Source organism: Quercus lobata, unplaced genomic scaffold (genome assembly GCF_001633185.2).
Source record: "Quercus lobata isolate SW786 unplaced genomic scaffold, ValleyOak3.0 Primary Assembly Scq3eQI_1865, whole genome shotgun sequence".
Lineage (NCBI taxonomy): Eukaryota > Viridiplantae > Streptophyta > Magnoliopsida > Fagales > Fagaceae > Quercus > Quercus lobata.
The window spans coordinates 163491-185662 of NW_022154716.1; the positions used below are offsets into that span (position 1 = coordinate 163491).

The window sequence follows — 22172 nt, forward strand, 5'->3', positions numbered from 1 at the left end:
CTTTAACAAGAGACTAATACAATTATTAAGTAATACTAATTTATACTTTATTCTTGTGATGAGGTAGTCTCTTTTTTTTCTTTTTTTCTTTTTTCCCTATTATGTTTATTGATAGCCACCCCTCTCTACCATTGATAATAGGTATATTTGCCATTCATATATCTTCTACACTAGAATTTCTCATTGTGTTCGATCTCAATATAAGATGGGTTTCAGGGTGGGGACAGATTTGCATTACCTAATACTGTGAAAGAAAATTGGTAAGGATATTGCGAGGTGGGGTGTGGTCAATTGGGTTCAAGAATTAAGAAAAAAACTTAGGATGGAAACCTAGGCAGTTTGAATTGGCTTCATGCTACTTTAGTTTTGAAAAAATTAATAGGTAGCAGGCATACTCGTGTAAGTCGGAAAGCCACAGATAGTCAATTCTCATGAGTCATTGGGTGATGCGTGCTGAATGCTAAAGACTCATATTAACACTCAAAATTGGTTTCCGCAACAGGTTGTTTTTGTTAAGCTATCCCTTGATAGGTTGGGTAGGTTGGAATTTGAAGAGTCTTCAAGTCTTGTTGAGAAGCTGAACTAACCCGAGCTCCTCACATATGCATCCCCAACTACATCTCATCAAACACTAAGAAACCTTCAACATTTCGCTCTATAAATACCTATTAGAATTTCATGCTTTCAACTCATAACAAAAATAGAAGTTCCCCATATATATTCAGAAAAGACTAGCTAGGCCTCTCTAATCCTATCAAACAATGGCTAGTTGCAAGCTTGTTTTCATGTTGGCTTTAATTGTAACAATGTCTTTGTCAAGCATTAATATGAGCTTGGCAGCTCGTCAACTATTGCAAACGCCTGCAGCTCCATCTCTGCCAACATTGCCTCCTCTGCCCTCAGTGCCAACACTGCCTCAGGCCACATTGCCACCACTACCTAGCACGCCATTGCCAACTCTGCCGACTACCACACTGCCACCATTGCCGTCACTGCCAAAGACCACATTGCCACCATTGCCAAGCACCCAAATCCCCTCCTTACCAAATCCATCTTTGCCAACAACTCTTCCTCCTTTGCCTGCCACTCCATTGCCCACCATCCCTCCAACAATCCCATCAATCCCTACCATTCCAACCACAATTCCAACTATTCCTTTCTTCTCCCCACCCCCATCAAACTGAACTAGTTGTCCTTAACGCACGGCAGTCCCGGGACCATTCAAGCATTCACTTTCTCCTTATCCCATTTTCGCATGGTTCCATGTTTGCATGGCTTCTTGAAGCTTTCTCGAGTGTGTTGGAGCCTACCTTGCTTCTATATATGTGTTAATAGGAACGATTGGATTTATGATAGTACTTGTTTGTATTTTCTCTTTTTATGTGAAATTAGTACTTGTTTGTATTTATCATTGTAAAGTTATTCTTTACGCATTTCAGTGTCATTTGGATTGTTGTTGTGATCATGTTTGTCATTACAATATGATTTCTTATTTTTTCTGATTTTCCCCCCTTTTTCTTTTTAATAAGAATAAGATTTATTAAATTAAACCTCCAAGATAAACATATTACATAAGTTTAGGAGTATATATTTTTTGAATTTTCCATAAATATATACAAAGAAGGATGAAAGTACAATAATAAACAAAAGAATTCAACAGTTAGAGGTTTAGAGCGTTTATTTTAATTTATGGTAGATGTGTTGGATTGAAACTTGCTAACGCCTAGCAAGAATACTCATCCAAGCATAAATTAATGCATTAAAAGATGAAAGAGAAATACTGGAGGTAGTAAGAAAGTTTGATATGTACTTAAATAGTCAGTTTCAGGAATGAGATTATGATTTCCCAACTCCCACGCAAAGGATAATCCATCTCGAATGGCCCATAATTCTACGAATAAATTAGACGTTTGAATTACAAGAGAAGCCTATATTCTAATTTTCAAAATGATCTCAAATTATACTACCATCTTAATTTAGAGGAGCCTAAATTGTTGAGTGTACATATGTAAGAGAAGTCCTACATTAAATAATGGTAAAAAGAATGAGTGGTTAATATAATATAATTGAATATATACCTATTGGGTTTAGGCATTTTGGGTTAAAGTGTGTTTTTATATGTTATATTAATTACTCAAGGAAGCTCTCCAAGATTTTTATCTTTCCAACAAGTGGTATCAGAGCTCATGGTGGTGTGGGGCAACTGTAGCAAGGTTATCGAGGTTCCTTTTGCAGTTGGAGCAGGAACGAGGTGTGTGGACTTGAAACCCTTTCACAAATGGAGCAAAGTGGGCTCCTTTGGTAGTTGGAGCAGGGACAATATATTGCACCAAGCAAGTTCATAAAACTCACACAAACGATCTTGGAAAAAGCCCAACAAAGGAGTATTATTGCCAATGGTGCTAGACAACGGTGAAGTGTGAGGTTCTCATGGAGGATAAAAAAACATGCAGAGTTGACACGTAGAGGCCCATGGGTGATGCACTAGTGAATGGAAAAGCCTATTAGGCAAGGGGGAGTGAGTAGAACTTGTTCATGCATGGCCCACAAAGAGGTCTTGAAACCCACAAAGAGGCAGAGACTCACACATGAGGGGGAGATTGTTGGATGTATACAGGTAAGTGATATTCCACATTAAATAATGATGAGAAAAATTAGTGGTTAATATAATATAATTGAGTATATACCCATTGGATTTAGGCATTTTGGGTTAAAGTGCGTCTTTATATGTTATATTAATTACTCAAAGAAGCTTTTCAAGGTTTTTATCTTCTCAACATGAATTACCTTGGAACTACAGTATGCTTAAAAGTACCTTCAAGAGAAGGGACCAGGAAATATAATGCTGTAGCTTGATGAATAATGGAGAGGAAGAGTTGAGAAGGTCAATTGATGCCTTTTACCAAGCTTCTAATTGATTACTTATGAATTGGGATGGATTATTAGACCCTTTTTTTTTTTTTTTGCTGAGAGGATTATTTGAAATTGTGTTTAAAGGGTTGTGGTTTGATATTGCCTCAATTAAAATGACTTTTTATGTTTGAAGGACGAAATGCAAGAAAAGCAACTAAATTAAACTCTAAGTTACCAAGTATGAGAACTAAACTCTAAGAAAGATCAAAAGCCATTGGATCCCAAAAAACTCAGTTATTCATAATCACAACAAATTTTATTGCAAATATAATATAGAAAAGTTTGGAGCCTAATAAATCTAAATAGCGAACACATCAAAGGTAATATGTGCAAAGCAATAAACAGATGATAGCCTAAAGTAACCATCGTGGCAAACAGATCATAAATTTGTGTTAGAACATGTTAAGTTATTGGTCTGTATAGACACAAGTTCATTGTACTTATAAACGCACTCCACTAATAATATTCTTATAAATAAACCTTCTTTGTACATAGTTTGTGTAAGGTCAAGTCCATTGTCTTTACTTGTCCAAATACTCATATTACCTCTATATGTATATATATATATATATAAAAGTTGAAGTTCATCATTTATTGTTGTCACGCTTCTATTGAGTTATATCAACATAGTATATTATAAGTGGAGTTCAGATGGTTGAATAAGAGATCTGAAGTTCAATTCCTATTTACATAAAAAACCGATTAATATCTTAGTTTGATAATAAAGAGTTATCATTAGAAATGGACATCATAGGTTGAAACTCTCTAAAAAAGAGTCTTATCTACTATTTTTATTTTTCACTTAACAAAAAAATATAGTCAAATTTTTTCTGCACATTGCATTGGTCTACGATTAATCTATATAAAATTGAAAATGTTTGACTTTTGATTCACCTAATAATATTTTGACATAAATTTTTGAGGTCTCACGATTTTATAGGTCATTATTCTAAAATGTATTTTTCTAATTGATTTTAAATTCTATTCTATATTTAATCCCCTCTATTAGAATCTTGTCAAGTGATATTTTCTATAAATTTTAAAATTTATATACAAACACAATCATAATAAATATGCACTAATAATTAAAATAATGATCAAATTTCATATTTAAACTAATAAATGCCACAATCATTATAAATACCTATTAATAATAACCATAATGATCAAATTTTAATATTTATACAAAAAAAGAAAGAAAGAAAAAGATATTTTGTTAAATATTGCATTACACGGATTATCGACTAGTTTATACTACAATTATAATCAAAGAGGGTGCCTATAAATAGGTTGTCATTGTAGAGTTATAGTTATTCTAAGTTCTAACAATCTGCAATTAGACTTTCTACTTCTATAAAATCTCAAAAAAGAGATTTAATAGAGATTTTTTTTCCTATCTTTATTGAGATTTCTTTTTCTTATCAAAAAAAAAAAAAAAAAAAAAAAAAAAAAAAAACTCAATAAAGATACTACAATTCTCTCACATTGAGGTGGATACCATAATTGTGGGGTAAATTTCATAAGAGGAATTCGGTAAAGGCACTGTGAGATAGGATGTGGTCGTTTGGGATTTTGGTTCAATTCTTAAGAAAATCAGTTAAGATGGAAACCTAGGCAGTTTAGATTGGCTTTCATGTCACTTTAGTTTTGAAAAATGATACTAAGCAAGAGGCATAAGCTCGTAAGTCTGAAATCCATCAAAGTCCATTCTCAAAATTAGTTGATTGCTTGATAGTCCATCCCCTGCCGACATTGTTGATTTCATTTATTTATTTATATCTTTGCATTATGCTGGTGTGTCCAATGCTGATGAGTCATATATATATTCTCAAAATTGGTTTCCGAAACAGATTATTTTGTTAAGCTATAACCTGATAGGGTAGGTAGGTTGGAATTTAAGTCCAGTTGAGATGGTAAACTAACCCGAACTTCTCCCATGCATTCCCAACTACATCTCATCAAACACTTGGAACATTCCCTTCACATTCCACTCTATAAATACCAATTCATATTTCCTTTCTCAAACACTTAAAACTCAAAACAGAAATAGAAGTTCTCCATATATATTCAGAAAAAAGTAGGTCTCTCTGATCCTATCAAACAATGGCTAGCTCCAAGCATGTTTTCATGTTGGCCTTAATTGTAACATTGTCTCTGTCAAGCGTTAGTATGAGCTTGGCGGCTCGTCAACTATTGGACACGCCAGCAGCTCCACCCCCAGCATTGACGCTTCCTACAATTCCATCTCTGCCTACGGTCACATTGCCTCCATTGCCCTCTGTGCCAACACTGCCTCAAGCCACATTGCCACCGCTGCCTAGCATGCCATTGCCAACTCTGCCGACACTGCCAACTACCACACTGCCACCTTTGCCGTCACTGCCAACTCAACCAACTCTGCCAAAGTCCACGTTGCCACCCTTGCCAAGCACCCAAATCCCCTCACCAAATCCAACTTTGCCAACAGTTCCTAAGGTGACTCTTCCTCCTCTGCCAGCCATTCCATTGCCCACCACCCCTACAACAATCCCATCAATCCCTACCATTCCAACCACAATTCCGACTATTCCTTTCTTCTCCCCACCCCCATCAAACTGAACTAGTAGTCCTTGAAATGCTAGCTGTGGCACTGAAACCATTCAGGCATTCACTTTCTCCCTCTCCCATTTTAGTACGGTTCCATGTTTACATGGCATCTTGAAGCTTTTCTCGAGTGTGTTGGAGCTTACCTTGCTTCTATATATTTGTTAATAGGAACAAGTTGATTTATGATAGTACTTGTTTGTATTTTCTCTTTTTTCTGAAATTAGTACTTGTTTGTATTTGTCAATGTAGAGTTATTCTTTACTCATTTCAGTGTCATTTGGATTGTTATTATCATCTTTGTGCTTAAAATATGATTTCTTATTTATTCTGATTTTTTTCCCCTCTTTTTCTTTCTAATAAGAATAAAATTTAATAAATAAAACCTCCAAGATGAACATATTACTCAAGTTTAGGAGTAGATATATTTTGGATTTTTCATAAATACACAAAAAGGGGGCAAGTACAATAATAAATAAAAAGATTCAACAATTAAAGTGTCCGCACATTTATTTACTTCACCGTAGTGTTAGATTGAAACTTGCCAAGGCCTAGCAAGTACAATCATCCAATCATAAGTTAATGCATTAAAAGATGAATGAGAAATAGTAGCAATAGTAAGAAAGTTTGATTTATACCTAATAGAGTCAGTTTCGGAATTAGATTATAATTTCCTTTTCTCAAAAAAAAAGATTATAATTTCCCAACTCTCACGCTGACGCAAAGGATAATCCATCCCGACTGTCCCAGAAAATCCACTTCATAACTTTTGTGGTAGACTCAACGTTGTTGCATGCATAGAAATAGAATTCCCTAGCTTGATGAATGATGGAGAGGAAGAGTTGTGAAGGTCAATTGATGCCTTTTACCACGCTTCTGATTGATTGCTTATGAATTGGGATGGATTATTTGACTTTTTGTTTAAAGGGTTGTGGTTTGATATTGCCTCAATTAAGATGACTTTTTATGTTTGAAGGACGAAATGCAAGAAAAGCAACTAAATTAAACTCTAAGTTACCAAGTATGAGAACTAATCTCTAATATCAAAAGCCATTGGATCCCAAACAACTCAGTTTTTCATAATCGATCACTACAAATTTTATTGCAAATAGAATATAGAACAGTTTGGAGCCTAATAAATTTAAATAGCGAACACATCAAAGGTAACATGTGCAAAGCAATAAACAGATATAGCCTAAATAAACATTCTAAATCATAGCCTAAAGTAACCATCATGGCAAACAGATCATAAATTTGCGTCAGAGCACGTTAAGATATGGCCTGTATAGACACTAATTCATTGTACTTAAAAATACACTGGTATATATTAGTATTACTTGTGTTCCACTTTTAAATTTTAATATTCTTATAAATAAACCTTCTTTGTACATAGTCTTGTGTAAGGTCAAGTCCATTGTCTTTACTTGTCCAATACTCATATATTACCTATAATCTATATTTACATTTAGGCTAAAATGCAAAATTCACCCTTTAAGTTTCACCACATTTTATTCTAGTCCTCTAAGTTTGCATTTTATCATTTCAGTTTTTTAAGTTTCAATTTTCTTCAATTCAGTCATCCGTTAAGATTTCATCCATTCCTACCATTAACTTACCCAAAACGACATAGTTTTGGCCTTAATTTAATATTTATTTTATTATTTATTCCTTAATTGAAAAAAAGTTAATTAAATAATAATAAAAAACCCAGAAATTATAATAGCAAACTACTCGTCCCTCCCCATCTGAAGAACACGATCGAATAGAACCCCACCCACCCCTTGCCTAACCCATCTATAGCTGAGATTAAAATTCCGAAACCAATGTTCATGGTTTTAGTACTACTTTGAAAACTCAAAATTGCTAAACTACTATACACACTCCAAAAACGAGGCTTTCATTAATGGAAAAAGAAAAAGGAAAAGGAATCCATATCACAACCCCCTTATATAAAACATGTACAACTATGATTGAGGACCACTACTTGAGCGTTGGGAAGAAAATCGTCAATTCTGGGTAAAATCGTCAATCCATTTCCAGCTCATACGTACTACAGATATAATTGATGTGGTGAAAAGCGTCATAACCCATAAAGGTTCGCAAAACTATCATTCGTGACGACATTGATATATATGTTATTTTAAGAATTTGAAGTACATTGGTAGAGGAGGATTTTGGTTTATGATTGACATTTGCAGTCCATCATCAATTCTTACCAGAGATGCTTTAGTACTGTATATATGAGAAATAACCCAGATCTTTCCTTATCCTTCTTTAGTCTCAGCTATCGATGGGTTAGGCTTGGGGTGGGTGGGGTTTCCATTTGATCGTGTTATTCAGAATGGAAGGACGAGTAGTCTGCTATTATAATTTCTGGGTTTATTGGCATTAAAAAAATAGAGTGTACGGATGAAGCCAAGAATGCTCTCTAGAGAGGTGGAGGCTGAACTAGCGCGCAGTAACAAAAAGGTCAAGGGTGGACACCATGAAGGGTTTAAGGATGGGTTCAATGAACGGTCTAGAGAACCTCCTCCCTCCGAATGGTCAAGGCAACCGTTTGCCAAGGACGCTTCCTTCAGAGACAAATTGGTAGGTACTATTCCAGGGGCTTTCGCCAAAGCTTTCGACCTGACCGACCAAATGGATGAAGATGTTTATTTCGACGACGATGATCCTGAAACACTTGGGGCGCTCCGGAAAGGAATGGTAGCAGTCAAGCTTACAAAAGAAACCAAGAATCGCATTAGGAAATCCTGGTCTAAGACCGTCATTGTGAAGATGGTGGGTAGGACAGTCGGGTTAGGCTACATGCAAAGCAAACTTGTGCAACTCTGGTGACCGACGGGGAGAATGGATTGTGTGGACCTTACGCACGGGTTTTTCCTAGTTCGATTCTACGCCAAGGAGGATTTGGATGCAGTTTTGGAGAAGGGGCCATGGTTTATTGGCGACTTCTTCCTTTCCTTAAGGCCATGGGAGCCTTTCTTCAAACCGTCAGCGGCGAGCGTGTCCTCCATTGCTGTTTGGGTCAGGCTTCATGAGCTTCCTATTGAACTTTACGAGATCGATGCACTCAAACAAATTGGTGAGTCCTTGGGTAGAGTGTTAAGAATAGATGCCCATACTGCAATGGAAGCTCGGGGGAAATACGTGAGGTTGTGTATCCAGATTGATGTTAGCCAATCGTTGGTAGACACGATCCTTATTGGGCGTTTCGAGCAACCGGTAATGTATGAGGGCATCCACAAGCTTTGTTTTAGTTGTGGAAGAGTTGGCCATATGGTGGAGACTTGCCCATACACGATTTGGCGTGGGAACAATGTGGGAATTCCGGCAGAGGACGATCGGAATGGAGTAGTTGGCAACTCATGCGATAAGCATGAGGACCAACGGCCAAATATGGAATGCAACACGACAAATGGAATGGAGGAAGTGGAACGCGAGAGTCAGTACGGCCCTTGGATGGTAGTGGCCAGGAAAAGGTACGGGAGTAAGAGCAACAAAAAAGATCCGCATGTGTCGAGCATGCCGTCCAATGGAAGAACAGATAGGCAGAGGGAGTCACGTAAAGGAGGAGTTATTCCCAGTAGGGGGATTGAGAAGTGGGTTGCGAAAGAGAATGGGCCTGTGGGTGCTTCTTATTCGGGCCTAAATGGAGATAATTGGGGCTTGTTAAGCCCATATCCTTAAAGTCAGGCCAAACAAGTGTCTCCAACTTAAGCCCAGCAGCCCAGCCTTTTAAGAAGCTGGTGTCTTCAGTTAAAGGGAAGAAAATTATCGCCAGAGGCACTTCCTTAAAAGCCAAACCCAACGACGCCGTTACTCCTCTATCTGAAAGCTTCGCTGCAAACATCAACTCACTCTCTTCCGATCACGCCTCGTCTACCAGCCGCGAGAAAGATGGAGTCACCGAGTCTTCCTTTGAGTTCACAGCGCCTTCATTAGTCGGGAGTGAGCTTCACGGCGAACATGGCAGGGACCATTCTGTCGATCCAGTCAAGGCAGGGACGTCTATCACTCAAAGCAAAGGAGATGAGGGTGTTGCTTCTCGCTCTTGTCCCGATGTTAGTGAAGGGTCAGACAGAAATGGAGTGGGGGTTGCTGGTATGGAATTGGAGGTTGAGGTTGGCACACCTTCCCCTATCTAATTTGTGCTATTTCCTCTGTTATTTTTCCCCTATGAATTTTTTAATTTGGAATTGTAGAGGGGCTCAAAAGCCCACTTTTCAAAATTACATTCATGAGCTTACTCAGAAACATGATCCTGCCATATTTGTTATTATGGAGACAAAATTGGGAGGAAGCAGAGCAAAGGAGATTACGGAGAGGTTGCCTTATAATGGAGCTATCCATACGGAAACTATCGGTCTTTCAGGAGGTCTATGGTTGCTGTGGAATGATGATAAAGTGGTGGTGGAGGAACTAGCTAAGACAGAGCAGGAAATTCATGTCGAAGTAAAGGTGCATGCATCCAACTATTCTTGGATTTTCTCTGCCATTTATGCTAGCCCTAGAAATGAAGATAGATGTGTCTTATGGAATAACCTCATTAAGGTTGCTGAGCTTCACAATAAACCTTGGGTCATGGCTGGAGACTTTAATGAACCTCTGGTAGATGAAGATAAATTTGGAGGCAGGGGAGTCAGTGTTAACCATTCCCTAGCTTTCAAAGACTGTCTTGATGGGTGTAATATGGTTGATATGGGTTTTGCTGGTCCTAGGTACACCTGGACCAATAAGAGAGATGTTAATAATCTGATTCTGGAGAGGATAGATAGATATTTTATGAATCCGGATTGGTGTGTGCTGTATCCGGATGCGAAAGTTACCCATCTCCCCCGCTGTCATTCGGATCATTGCCCTGTGCTTATGGAAGCCATCCCTATTTGTACCCAAGCTCCTAACAAGCCTTTTAGATTCCAGGAATTCTGGTTGTCTGATCTGTCCTTTCCCAATATTGTTACAAAGGCGTGGAGTAGTGATAGAAGCCTTATGGATGCCATAGATACTTTCTCTAAAGAGGCTACTGTGTCGAATAGGTCTCACTTTGGCAATATTCATCACAGGAAAAGAAGAGTCTTGGCTAGAATTTATGGGGTCCAGAAAGCTCTATCTAATGTTCCTAGTTCCTTCCTAATCAATTTGGAGAATCATTTGTAGTTAGAGCTTGAGTCTATCCTTGACCAAGAGAGAGACCTTTGGATGTTGAAATCTAGGATTAACTGGATGATTCAAGGGGACCGCAACACCTCCTTCTATCATATTTCCGCTCTTGCTAGGAGGAAAAGAAACCATATAGCCTTGGTTAAGGATGAGAGAGGGCAGTGGATTACTGATGGGGGAGAATTGAGGGAGCATTTTAGGAAGGGTTTTGTCTCCTTATATACCACTTCCTTTGTGGAGGTAGAGAGGGTTCCAAGTCATGATGTTCAATGGCAAGTGCAATTGCCCGATGAAGTTAGTTGTTCTTTAGATGTGATGGTTACCTTAGAGGAAATTAAGGAAGCTCTCTAGTCTATGAAACCTTACAAATCTCCAGGTCCGGATGGGTTACATGCTGGTTTTTATCAGCGTTTTTGGCTCACAGTGGGTGACTCGGTGAAGAAGGAAGTTATGAGGGTTTTTCTTGATAGAAAAGTGCCGGATTATCTCAACAAAACTCTTATTGTTCTCATCCCAAAAATCCAAGGGCCGGAGTCTATTGGGAATTATAGGCCTATTAGTCTTTGTAACTCTGTTTACAAGATCATTTCCAAAGTCATTGTTAATCGGCTCAGACCTCATTTGGAGAACATTGTCTCTCCCTTCCAAACAGCTTTCATTTCGGGTAGGAGAGGCACGGATAATGTTATCATTGTGCAAGAATTAATTCACACCATTGGTCGTGCAAAAGGAAGGAAAGGGTACATGGCTATCAAGATTGATTTAGAGAAGGCCTATGACAGAATTGAGTGGAGTTTTATCAGGGAAATGCTTGTTAAGTTCAACTTTCCTAGCAAGCTTACAGATATTATCATGAGTTGTGTCTCTTCGGTTTCAACTTCTCTCCTCTTCAATGGGGGCTGCTTAGAATCCTTCCGGCCGTCTAGAGGCATTAGACAAGGGGACCCGCTATCGCCCTATCTATTCATTCTCTGTATGGAATATTTGGGTCACCTAATTGAAGATAAGTGTGCTACCAAGGCTTGGATTCCAGTTAAAACTTCAAGGAGTGGGCCTTCTTTTTCGCATCTTTTCTTTGCAGATGACCTAGTTTTATTTGTCGAGGCTGATATGGAAAATTGTATTGCTATTAATGAAGCTCTTCAGGAGTTTTGTTCTAGATCAGGCCAAAAGGTTAGCGAAGCAAAATCCCGTGTTTTCTTTTCGCCTAATGTAGATCCTGATCAAAGAGACCTTTTTTCTAATATGCTTGGCTTTAACTCTACTAACACTCTTGGCTAGTATTTGGGCTTTCCGTTGAAACATGCAGGGGTTCAGAAGCATGATTTTGATTTTGTGCTAGATAGAGTAAAGAAAAAGTTAGCGGGTTGGAAAGCTAATTTACTCTCCATGGTTGGCCGGTTGGTGCTTATCCAAGCTGCTTCCTCTACCATTCCAAATTATGTCATGCAGCAGGCTTCGCTCCCAAATAAAATCCTCAAGGGCATTGATAGGGTCAATAGGAACTTTTTATGGGGATCCTCTGATCATACTAGGAAAATGCATTGGGTCAATTGGGATGCTGTCACTAAGCCAAAGAAGTTGGGAGGTCTGGGATTGCAATCGGCTAAAGGCAGGAATACAGCTCTCCTTGCCAAGCTTAACTGGAGATTTCACACTGAGAATGATGCTCCTTGGGTCAAGGTTCTTAAATATAAATATTGTACGAGGCAGAGAATCAACTCGAGGAATGAAGCTAATCTCCCAAGCTCCCCTACTTGGAAAGGTATGAAGATAGGTGAGGATACTTTCAAAAAAGGGTTAAAGTGGATCCCAGGGCACGAGAGCAACCTCAAATTTTTGGGCTGATTGTTGGTCTAATCTTGGTTCCATTAGAGCCCTCATTCAGGGTCCCTTCCCTCTAGACTCGGCCACCCTCAAGCTTAAAGATGTGATATCTATGGGAAGATGGGATTGGTCGAAGATCCCTTTCAACCTCCCTTTAGGGATTAGAGAGGAAATCCAAGCAACCCCGATTCCTCTTATAGCAAGGAATAATGATAAGTTGGCATGGAAATTTTCTCCAAAAGGGAGTTTTGATATGCGGAGTGCTTATCTTATTGCCTCAAATCTTATGGAAGCAGAATCTTTTGCTGGATCTTGGATTTTAAAACTCCAAACGCTGCCTAGAATTCAGATGTTCATTTGGAGATGCATGCACAATAATATTGCAGTCAAGGAGGTTATAGCAAAAAGAGGAATCCTTATTGATACTTCCTGCCTGATGTGCCATTCTGAAGCTGAAACTTTAACTCATGCCCTCCGGGATTGTAACATGGTCAAACCGATTTGGTTTAAACTTGGAACCAGCTGTCTGTGTCCTTCCTTCTTCTCCCAAGGCATTAAAGATTGGTTGATTTCTAATTCCAGCCTCAAGTCCTCCCAGAATGCAGCCGGTCTTCCTTGGAACATTCTCTTCCCTTATGCAATATGGATGATATGGAAGCAGAGAAACAATGCTTGTTTTTCCAACAAAAGGCCCAACCCGAATATTGACATGGTGGTAACTAAATTAGCAACTGAGTTCTTGCTTTGTGGTGCAAAATCAAATCGTAACATTCATATGGTGGTTAAGCAAGTCAGATGGGAAAAACCAGATTTGGGATGGTTTAAACTCAATACAGACGGTGCAGCAAATGGCTCGGCAGGTAATGCAGCTGGTGGTGGTTTGATAAGGGATGATTGTGGCAATTGGGTGATGGGTTTTTCTAGGAAGATTGGTAGAGCTGACAGCTTTGTGGCTGAAATTTGGGCTCTCCGGGATGGTCTCCAACTTTGCCGTCATCTGAACATTGGTGTTGTTGTGATTGAACTTGATGCAAAGTCGCTGGTAGAAGTTCTTAATAAGTCTGCATACTACAATATTGTGATTTCTCCCCTGCTGGATGACTGCAAGCTTTTAATTGATCAATTCCCTCAGGTCCGTGTTGAGCATATTTTCCGGGAAGCTAACAAATGTGCAGATCATTTAGCTAAGTTTGGTCTGGCTCAATCTTTGTTTTTTTCTGTGCATTCTTTTCCTCCTCAAGAGCTGATTCCTCTGATTGAGGCTGACTCCTTGGGTGTTTTCTGTAACAGGCTTTGTCCTGCCTCTGGTTTTTCCAATTAGTTCTTAATATAAGTTCCTTTTGACAAAAAAAAAAAAAAAATTTCTAGGTTTTTTTTTTTAAAAAAAAAAAAAGAAATAAATATTAAATTAAGGACAAAACTACGTTGTTTTGGACAAGATGGAATGTCAAAATTGAAACTTAGAGAGTACTGAAATGATAAAATACAAACTTAAAGGACTAAAATGAAAAGTGGTGAAACTTAGAGAGTGAGTTTTGTATTTTTGCCTTACATTTATGTCCATTCCATCCAATTTGGTCAAGTTTGGTCTACTTCGGTCTATTTGGTCATTATGGTCCACTTTGGTCTATTTCTGTCCAATTCAATCTACTTTAGTCCATTCCGTCCTCTATCACTTTTGTCAAAAAAAGAAAAGTCCATTCCATTTAGTTCAGTCAATTTCATTCCAATTTGATGATGATTTGAGAGGAGAGGTTTGTGTAAAAAAATGAGCTATAATTAGTTAATTACTTCATTAGCAATTATTTCACATTCTCAGTCTAATATTAGTAGGTTCTTCATAATTTTTTTTTTCTAATATAAGTGTTGGATTTACTTATATTTACTTACTCTTTAGTTATTCAATACGGATAGAGGATGAATCATTTGTAAGAATAATTAGAAACAAATTCTACCTAGAAATTACATTATTTACAAAATATCTCACCTTATATAATAATTGAATGTAAAATGAATTGTGTTTCCTTGAAGAAAAAAAAAACTTACTAAATTTAAAATACTTTCAAATAACAAATACATATAGCTTAATTTTGAAAATCTCATATATTGTATTAACTATACTTTGTTAGAAAATAATCACATCATTTAAGAATAGTTTTGATACTAACACTTATAAGTTTCATTTACCTTTTTTTATACTTGGTCTATTTGGAATCTGCTTATTTTGCTGAAACTAAAAACTTTTTACTGAGAATACTGTAAATAAAGGTAAAAGTTGGCTGAAATAGTATAGTGGAACCCATGAATAGTACAAAAAAATACAGTGGGACCCATAAATAGTAGCAAAAATAAGCTAAATAGCAAAATAAGCTGGCAAAATTAAGCCGTGCCAAACGGACACAAAAAAAAAAATTGTTAATTCTTTTGCACATCGCACACGTCTACGACAAGTCTATATAAAATTGAAGATTTTTGACTTTTGATTGACCTAATAATATTTTAACATAAATTTTTGAGCTCTCACAATTTTATAGGTCAATTCTAAAAAATAATTTTAATTGATTTTAAATTATATTCTATATTTAAACCCCTCAATTAGTAATTTAGAATCTTGTCAAGTGATATTTTCTATAAATTTTGGAATAGATAGTTCTATATAAAAATACAATCATACAAAATAAGCACTAATAATTGCCATAATTATGAAATTTCATATTTAGACTAATAAATGTCAGAATCCTTGGTGCGATGGTCACTCCACAAGTATAAGTGCTTGTGGGATGTGGGGGACAAGGGTCAGAAAATCTATCTTGTAATATATATATATATATATATATATATATATTTAGACTAATAAATGCCACAATCATTATTAGTACCTATTAATAATTACCATAATTATCAAATTTTCATATTTATACAAAAAATAAGAAAGGAAAAAGAAGAAGAAGATAAGTTTGTTAAACATTTTTGTGTAGTGCATAGATTATTGACTAGTTTATACTACAATCATAATCATAGAGGGGGTCTATAAATAGGTTGTCATTGTAGAGTTATAGTTATTCTAAGTTCTAACAATATGCAGTTAGACTTTCTACTACTATAATATATCATAAAGATACAACACTCCTCTCACATTGGGGTGGATCTCATAATTGTGGGGGTGTGTGTCATTTTTGTATTGTATAATTATTCAATAATTCAACTCGGTCTCTCCTCCACGGTTGATAACGAGTATTTTTATTATCGTTGATTTATCTTCTACAGTTGAATTTCTCAATGTGCCTGATGTCAATATGGGTTTCAGGGTGGAGACAGATTGATTTGAATTCATAAGAGGAATTCGGTAAAGGTACTGTGAGATAGAATGTGGTCGTTTGGGATTTTGGTTCAATTCTGAAGAGATAAATCAGTTAAGATGGAAGCCTAAGCAGTTTAGATTGGCTTTCATGTCACTTTAGTTTTGAAAAATGATACTAAGAAAGGCATAAGCTTGTAAGTCTGAAATCCATCAGATAGTCCATTCTCATTATAAGTTGATCACTATTGCGTTAGGAAGGCAAGTGGATCTCTTCTCTTGTAGGGTTTGCATAGAGGATCTAACGTGCAATGGTTTTGTGTATGTCTTGCTATATCTAACTGTTTCTTTTGTAGTGGATTTTCTATGAGATTGTCTGTCCTTAAGGTGATGATTTTTCCCTTTTAACAGTTGCTTCATCGGTTTTTCTTTTCTCCAAATCATGTATTGCTTTTACATTTTCTTACTTTATGATTTGGTGCATTCTGAAATATGGTAAAATATAATTATATAACTACAGTAAAATATAATTATACTGTGCACCACATATTTGAAATAATTTGATTATATTATAATTAATAATTCCGCTGCAAATTTAACAAAGGCATCAAAACCGGAATTCATAAAGTTTTGGCATGAAGTATTGTTATGAAACTAGAGACTAAAGCAACCTCATCAACTCTTCTAAAAAGATTCCGTTTATTTTACACAAAAAACCTACTTTTTCTATTTTATACCATTATTTTTATAAAATACCCACATCAATTCATCTATTATACACTATATTTTATATAAATAATATTTTTATAAGTTGAAGAGAGAGAGAAAGTAGAAAAGAGAATGTGAAGGGAGAGAAATAATACTAAAATAATGTATGGAAGAGCTACAGTAACTGTGTATATATGCACGGTTACTGTAGCACTTGTGCATTTATGCACAATTTTACACTCTCTGATGTGGGTTTTTTTTTTTTTTTTTTGGTCAAAATATGTAAAATAAACTACTTTTTGTATTTTGCAAGACTTTCAAGAACTCTAATACAATTAAGAAGTAATACTAATTTATACTTTCCTTAGATTTGAAAATGTACCAAATTCTTCGCTATATCATTGCCTTATGCTGGCGTGTGGAATGCTAAAGAGTCATTGACACTCAAAAAATTGGTTTCCACAGCAGATTGTTTTAGTTAAGCTATCTTGGTAGGTTGGAATTTGAACAGGCTTCAAGTCTTGTTGAGAAGGTAAACTAACCCGAGGTTCTCACATATGCATCCCCAACTACATCTCATCAAACACTTGGAACCCTTCAACATTCCACTCTATAAATGCCAATTAGAATTTCATGCTTTCAACTCACAACAGAAATAGAAGTTCCCCTTATATATTCAGAAAAGTCTAGCTAGGTCTCTCTAATCCTATCAAACAATGGCTAGTTGCAAGCATGTTTTCATGTTGGCTTTAATTGTAACACTGTCTTTGTCAAGCATAAATATGAGCTTCGCAGCTCGTCAACTATTGCAAACGCCTGCAGCTCCACCCCCAGCGTTGACGCTGCCTACAGTTCCATCTCTGCCAACATTGCCTCCATTGCCCTCAGTGCCAACACTGCCTCAAGCTACATCGCCACCACTGCCTAGCACTCCATTGCCAACTTTGCCAACTCAACCAACTCTGCCAAGGACCACATTGCCACCATTGCCAAGCACCCAAATCCCCTCCTTACCTAATCCGACTTTGCCAACAGTTCCTAAGGTGACTCTTCCTCCTCTGCCAGCCACTCCATTGCCCACCATCCCTACAACAATCCCATCAATCCCTACCATTCCAACCACAATTCCATCTATTCCTTTCTTCTCCCCACCCCCATCAAACTGATCTAGTTGTCCTTGAAGCACGGCAGCCTATTGGGCCATTCACTTTCTCCTAGTTTGCTGGGCTTCTTGAAGCTTTTCTCGAGTGTGTTGGGCTTGGAGCCTGCCTTGTCTCTATATATTTTTTGCTTATAGGCTGAAGTGGGTTTGTAATAGTATTTCTTTGTATTGTCATTGTAGGGTTATTATTTACTCATTTCAGTATGACTTTGGATTATTATTGGTATTTTTTTTTTTAATAATTGTAATAGCATTTATTTGTATATCTCGTTGTAGAGTTATGTTTTCCTCATTTCAGTATGACTTGGATTATTATCGGGTTGTTTGTCTTTTTTTCTTTCTTTTTTTAATAAATATTGGGTTGTTTATCCATATATACTATATGATTTTTTTATCTATATATTATAAAACCGAAGCCTCTAACCAATAGTTGACTCTTTTTAGAGCTCTCACATTTTTACACATCAGCATTATTTATAAATTAAAAAAAAAAAAAAAACCTACTTAAACTGAGAAGACAGCTGGGTTAATTTATTATAATGATGAGCCTCTAGCTTATATCCACTACTAACATGCTTTACTTCCATTACTAAAAGAAAATATAATATATATTTTTTTTTAAGGGAAGAGAAGAATATACTACCTTATTCCTTTGAAAATTTAATAATAGAAGTGCAAAAACTTCCGTCCCAAACAATGCTACCATATAGGCTGGTCCATCTATATGAAGATGATTACAGTTACAGAGAAGATAATGTTAATACTGATTCTGATCCTCATGAAAACAACATGAAAAATATACCACATTAGTTCTCGCCCAAGGCCCAAAGCTCTGTCCGAATGTATTTTAAATTCTTGATGTAAAAGAAAATTCAAGGAACAAGTGCTCTCTAGTTTCAATTGTGCACCTGTAGTAAACATAAAAAAAAGTCTTTTATTTGTCCAATTCAAAGTGAGATAATTGAAACATAAAATTTTAAGTTGAAAGGATTTTGGTTTTTGATTACTAAACTGCAATATTTTCTATCTGGCTACAACTGTAGACAATTTGGCCAACCCGACATCCCTTCCGCAACCTCATCTACTTTTAGGCTTTTGGACTTTTATGTTGGAAGCCAATAGAAAATCCAAGTATCGGATTTCGAGTTAGGAGTTTGGAATACAAGAAGTTAAAAATAAAATTTTAAATAAACATTCATTTAATTCAACAAACACACAAAGTTCAAACAAACAAACACTATTACATATTTTGTACAGACCCTTCTCTCTCTCTCTCTCTCTCTCTTTGAATTAGGTTTGTAATTGGCTAATCAATCAATCAATCAATAGATATATAAAAGCATAGACCTTATGTGGGAGATAATGAAGATCTGTCATGTAGCGGTCCTTTTGAAGAGTTTACTTCGTCCACATTTCTCTTCTTTTCATGTCTTTTAGCATACCTAAATAGCTTCCTTAGAGTAGTTCTCCTTTCCATTTACCTTCCACTTCACCTAAATTTTTAATAAGTGCCATGCTCTCTCATTTAAAAGGGTGAATATCCTTATCTTACAAGGAATTACAATACTTTTCATTTACCCGGCCTTGTACGTATCGGATTTAGGCTTTTCATCTCCACCCTCACATGTGACTATTGCACTGCCTAACTCCTATTCTCATTCTTCTTCTATAAGTACTAGAACTAGAATACAAATGCAAAAGCATTAATGTGAAGAAGGCAAGGTTAAAAGTATATTGAACCTTGTGGGTTGTGCTCACATTGGGAACCACCATTCGTATTTCTATCCTCAACTTGCTGGTACTCTCTCTCTAGATGTTGACAAGCAATACTCATACTCATTTTGACCAAAAAAAAAAAAAAAAAAAGTTGTTTTCCTTCTTTCTATGACACTAATGAATCACAACAATCGAGGATTTGAAGCTTGCATATTAAAGAAGAAAGTGAACATCATGGATGGAATAATCTAAGATGGGTCATGGTGATATCATATGGTCATTTTTTCTATTTTGGGTTAATTGTGGAGTACATGAATTGGCAGCCTATAGTGTTATTTCCATATTCCTTGAAATTTTTGTTTGTGTTAAAATCAATTTACTACAATGTGCTCATTGTACAATAAAAAACGCACATCAAGGATTAATATAAGATTGGAGAATTGATATTAGCTAGATAAATCTAACATGACATGTATTTGCATATATTATTTCAGCAAATGATTTCATATCTACAAAAACAAATTGACCTTTGGTGCTTGGCTGCTTGCTAATGCCAATTTAAGGGAGAATATGGTGTTGGTTGCTGGTGGTGACCTAACACATGTACCTAATGGGACCCATTTGGCCTTGCGTCAATTTAGATCTCTTTCAAAGATACAATATTGAGTTACCTGGCCTTAAATATATACAACTTTATTTAAATGGAATTATGGTTATAACCATATGGTTTTAGAAATTCATATGATTTTTTTTTAATTTTTTATTTACAAATTATTTGGAATTTGTGACAATTCACTCTTCGCCCTCTGTATATCGGTGTTCTGGTGTTCATCGCCCTCTGTATATCAAATGTGCAATATATTTTAATTCATTTTGTTATCTTCTATAAAGTTCCATATCACCATATTTGGTCATTTAGTGTTCTTCCATTGTTAAGCTACTTGTAATAATGATTCTGTTGCAAAGGAAATGTGCAGCCATAAAAATAATTTCATATATATTATTTTGAAACATAAAGTCCTGTTATGTGGCACTTTATTGGAGCAATTTTGCATTTTACCTTCAATCTCATCTTTGCACGTAACTTTGAATAATTGGCCTTCAGCCCTTAAAGCACGTAACTTTGAGATATGCAATTGAGAAAGAACTTGAAAATTATTACAACCAAAATTGAATTTTGTGTTGTTTTGTTTTCTTATGAAAATGCACCCCATACTCATTGAAGTGTATTTCCAAATTAAGAGGCTTCATATCAATTTAGCACCAAAGAAAAAAAAATTAATGGATATGTGTGTGCAACTTAAAAGTCTTGCTTTTTATGACAAACTATTTGCTTCAACTAATTTCTAATTTTTATAACAATTATGCTATAGTCTAAATTCTTTATCACCTGAATTTGTAATATTTTAATTCAACCAAAACCTTTATGTTATTGCAACAATAATATGTGTTATTACTCTATTATATGTTCAACATTTTCCATAAGTTTTTTACATAGAAGCTTACAGCATTATCCGTGCATCGCAGAGGCAACTACTAGTTGATTATAATTTTAGTTAAGTGTGGGCTTAGGGATGGGCTGGGTTTAACTGGGCATGGCATATATGTACTTTTTTTTTTTTGGGGTCGGGGTCTGGGCCCCTTTAGGGCCTTCCCCAGCCCATTGTTCTTCTTGCCGGATTTTTTTTACAATGGGAGCTCACGTTGCAGTGGTTATTTTCTTTTGTATTTTTTAATTAGTACACTTGTAAGTTGTAAGGCCATATTACTGGCTAAATACACCAAATTACACAGATTACACGAGTTCTCTGCCAACCAAAAAGAGAAAAATGGTAGAAAGTCAAATGACTCAAGCACCAGACCAAATGGTAAGTGTCCAAGTATAATATTTTTGAACTAAGATGGAGCCCCCCATGAAAATTTTGTTGGTCCGGATTTAATTCAATTACCCATAGGCCTATGGATGAATCGTGAACACCATGAATTGAAGCTATTTGTCTAACTTTGTTTATACGTGAAACGGTAGGAATAATACTTAAAAAGTAATAATTTAAGGGAAACAAATATAATACATCTATCAATTAACAATTATATCATATGCATATGTAATAAAAATCAACAATAAAATGTGAGAAATTTACATACTAAATTATATTATTCAAGGACCTCATAAGTAATTAGGATGCCTTCCCTAGCTGGTCAGGATTAATAAGAGTTTTCTTTCCTCTTCTCACACCCCTTGCAAGTGTGGCCTTGACAATATTTATAATATTCAGAAAAGACATGACCAACTATAAAATCATTTCTATCGTAATAGCAATTCATGTAACAGATATGTTACATTCATTAATATACAATTTTATTAATTAGATTCATTAATGAATAAATTCGTTAATATGTCATTACTTCTGTAACTCCATACTAACACATGGATTCATCTATCGTTTATATCCAAAATCACTATAATGACAACACCTTTTATAAGAGGCCAAGTTACTGGCAATAACACGATAGATTTATTAAGGCCAACCTCAACGTGCATGAATCTCATTATGGAAGGACTTCCAAGATTATTATGCACTAACCATCGAAAGACTAGCCTTTATTGTCTCCATAGTCTGAGCAATTTTAATTTGCTCCTCCTTTCTATCATGATCCAACAATGTACCTATCAAAATAGGCTACATGCATAATGATGGATATGGTCTGGTCAAGGACTATAATGAAATGATTCATAATCTTAATCTATAATATCAAGTAGACATATTTCAATATTCCAATATTTTACATGAAAAATATTGC

The 22172-nt window shown here is 36.0% G+C and overlaps 4 protein-coding genes across 4 annotated transcripts; all 4 read left to right on the forward strand.

Moving 5' to 3' along the window:
- Nucleotides 1-761: 761 nt before the first annotated feature.
- Nucleotides 762-1184, forward strand: LOC115973079 (protein PELPK1-like). Its single transcript, XM_031093320.1, has one exon. The coding sequence runs from the start codon at nucleotides 762-764 to the stop codon at nucleotides 1182-1184; it is 423 nt and encodes a 140-aa protein (XP_030949180.1).
- Nucleotides 1185-8346: 7162 nt separating this feature from the next.
- Nucleotides 8347-9186, forward strand: LOC115973080. Its single transcript, XM_031093321.1, has one exon. It carries the CDS (start codon nucleotides 8347-8349, stop codon nucleotides 9184-9186), a length of 840 nt encoding a protein of 279 aa, XP_030949181.1.
- Nucleotides 9187-9465: 279 nt separating this feature from the next.
- On the forward strand, nucleotides 9466-10656 carry LOC115973081. The gene is made up of 2 exons (XM_031093322.1): nucleotides 9466-9620; nucleotides 9702-10656. Exons 1-2 carry the CDS (start codon nucleotides 9466-9468, stop codon nucleotides 10654-10656), a joined length of 1110 nt encoding a protein of 369 aa, XP_030949182.1.
- Nucleotides 10657-17208: 6552 nt separating this feature from the next.
- Nucleotides 17209-17658, forward strand: LOC115973082 (protein PELPK1-like). The gene has a single exon (XM_031093324.1). The coding sequence runs from the start codon at nucleotides 17209-17211 to the stop codon at nucleotides 17656-17658; it is 450 nt and encodes a 149-aa protein (XP_030949184.1).
- Nucleotides 17659-22172: the final 4514 nt, after the last annotated feature.

Bases quoted from the DNA above. Each gene is read 5' to 3' on its own strand.
- LOC115973079 (XM_031093320.1), top strand. From the start codon at position 762: ATGGCTAGTTGCAAGCTTGTTTTCATGTTGGCTTTAATTGTAACAATG.
- LOC115973080 (XM_031093321.1), top strand. From the start codon at position 8,347: ATGGATTGTGTGGACCTTACGCACGGGTTTTTCCTAGTTCGATTCTAC.
- LOC115973081 (XM_031093322.1), top strand. From the start codon at position 9,466: ATGGCAGGGACCATTCTGTCGATCCAGTCAAGGCAGGGACGTCTATCA. The intron at 9,621-9,701 runs GTTGGCACACCT...TTGGAATTGTAG, and splicing joins GTATGGAATTGGAGGTTGAG to AGGGGCTCAAAAGCCCACTT.
- LOC115973082 (XM_031093324.1), top strand. From the start codon at position 17,209: ATGGCTAGTTGCAAGCATGTTTTCATGTTGGCTTTAATTGTAACACTG.